Source organism: Mus caroli, chromosome 13 (assembly GCF_900094665.2).
Source record: "Mus caroli chromosome 13, CAROLI_EIJ_v1.1, whole genome shotgun sequence".
NCBI classification, from domain to species: domain Eukaryota; kingdom Metazoa; phylum Chordata; class Mammalia; order Rodentia; family Muridae; genus Mus; species Mus caroli.
In genome coordinates this window covers 49,969,282-49,971,487 of record NC_034582.1, presented here as the reverse complement: position 1 = coordinate 49,971,487, position 2,206 = coordinate 49,969,282, and the positions used below count along the sequence as shown (strand labels likewise).

The window sequence follows — 2,206 nt, the reverse complement described above, 5'->3', positions numbered from 1 at the left end:
CCCCTCTTTTTTTTTTTTTTTTTCCTTTTTTTCTACACGTAGACAGGGATTCTACGTGTAGCCCTTGCTGACCTAGAATTAGCTCTGAAGACCAGGCTGGCCTTGAACTTACGGAGATCCACCTGCCTGTCTCCTGAGTGCTGGGGTTACCACCACAGCTCAGCTCAAGTTCTTTCTCTTGGTTAGTCCAGCACACCACTTTGTTCTCTTGGGCCATATCTGCTGTGTCACAGGACAAACACTAGGTCTTATACAGCCCCTTTTTTTTCGCATTTTAACATGAAATTAATTCAGTATGAATTAATGAACTTCTAATTCAGTATGATGCTGGTTTCATACTGCAAATGGTTCCCCACTCTTAATTCCATTACTGAAGATTAAGCCCAGGCAGGGACTTGCTCATTCTAGGCAAGTGCTCTACCACCGAGCGTGAGTCACCCCTACTTCCTGGATATTAGGCTTTTTTAGTTGTGTGTTTTGTTTTGAGACAGTGTCTCACTTTGTAGCTGTGGCTAGCCTGGAACTCAATCAGTGGATGCCCAGAGATGGTGTGCCTGCCTCTGCCGTCCAATGCTGGGATTGAAGGTGTGCACAGCCACACCAACTTAAGCTTTTGTTAAAGAAGACTATAAGTATGACTGAATTATATAGTCTTCAGGTTCACATGAACTTGGCTCCACTATTGAGACCGTTTTCCACCAAGTTAGCCTCATGTGTTCAGTAACACATCTTACCGAGGAAAGGAGGCAAGGAGGTGCCCTTTTGTGTCTCCTCATTGTTCACAAGGCTGTTGATCTTGAACACTCAACATGTGATTGCTCGATCACTTTAGATAGTAAGTAGTCTGTTTACATAATGAGCTAACCTCATAGAGAAGTCCTGGAGTCTAAGATTGTTGTAAAAATTAATTTATTTGTGTTATCTTGTATTGACAAATAAAAATCTTTACTACTTTCTCAAGCCCAGGTCTGTCTTGTCCATTCTGCCTGCCCCATAGTGGAGCCCAAGCACTGTAAACGTCTTATTCTATCTTATTAACACCACAGGTTTGACAGGCTCTTGTTTCTTTGCCTGCTTTGTTAGACTTAATAAACTGGCCACAGAGTCATATTCATGGGCAATATAAAAAGTCTAGTATAGAACATGGTCTATTCAGGAAAAATTAATGTTTTTTTCCAGAACTGGGCCAAGCGGGCCGTCAGTATCTTGACCAGTGTAACACTGATGGATTGTGCAGCAGAAGGGTTCTTTCACATCTTGCATGGAAATGTTGGACATATAGTGCATATCACTGCCTGTTTCAATAGCATAAATAATTTAATAAAAAATATATACACCTTGTATATTTAAGCCAAATTTGAATAGGCTAGGATAAAGATTATAAAAAAAATATATACTGAAGAGTTACAAAGTTATTACAACCTACTGATAAATAAGATAGGTTTGGTCCTATGATGTTCCTAACTACAGTTCATACTTCAGGGCTTCTAAGTAGTTGGCGGCAGTCAGGAGGTATTCTTGGTGCGCAGTGCTTAGAAGTCTGGCTGCCTCTGCTCTGAAGCAGGCTCTGTGTCGGGGTTCAAGTCCGCAGCATAGAAGAGCAGCAGCTTCAACAAATGCACTTTGTTTTGGAGCTGGGGGACTAAAGGTTCTCCCAATATGTGGACCAGGCGGCTGCGGAAGGCCTCGATCTGCTTCTCCACATCCAGCACCGTGATGTCATCTCCTTGTTGGGGCTTGGGCTTAATTCTTTTGATGATTAAGTCTTTCCGATCAATCACTGAGCTCCGTAGGTGCTCTGCAAGCGGGAAGGAATCCAACAATCTGTGTTTTATTTTTATTATTATTCCTTGGAATTTAAAAGCTAAAGTCTAGTTTTATAGGTAAGGCCTGGTGCCTGGCTACAGGAGACAAGACTTACTTGCATTACTGTGGGAGCCTCACTGATTGTCAAGAAAAAACTACTTTGCTGGGCATGGAGGTAAATGCTTTTAATCCTGGCACTCGTGAGATGGGCAGGTGAATCTCTGATTTTAAGCCCAGCCTGGTGTACGTCAAAAGTTCTAGGACAGCCAGTACTAAATAGACCCTGCCTCAATAAAAAGAAAAACAAACCCAAATATAGCTGTCTCTTGTGAGACGATGCCGGGGCCTAGCAAACACAGGAGTGGATGTTCACAGTCAGCTATTGGATGTATCACAGGGC

At 42.5% G+C, this 2,206-nt stretch overlaps 1 protein-coding gene across 1 annotated transcript in view; it reads right to left on the bottom strand.

Annotated features, from left to right (window-relative positions):
- Positions 1-892: 892 nt before the first annotated feature.
- Simc1 (SUMO interacting motifs containing 1) overlaps positions 893-2,206 on the bottom strand; it is a 44,180-nt gene continuing 42,866 nt past the window's right edge. The window contains exon 10 of the mRNA XM_021180176.2: positions 893-1,798. Within this exon, the coding sequence (XP_021035835.1) occupies positions 1,533-1,798 (266 nt within the window). The 3' untranslated portion in view covers positions 893-1,532. The remainder of the gene's footprint in view (positions 1,799-2,206) is intronic.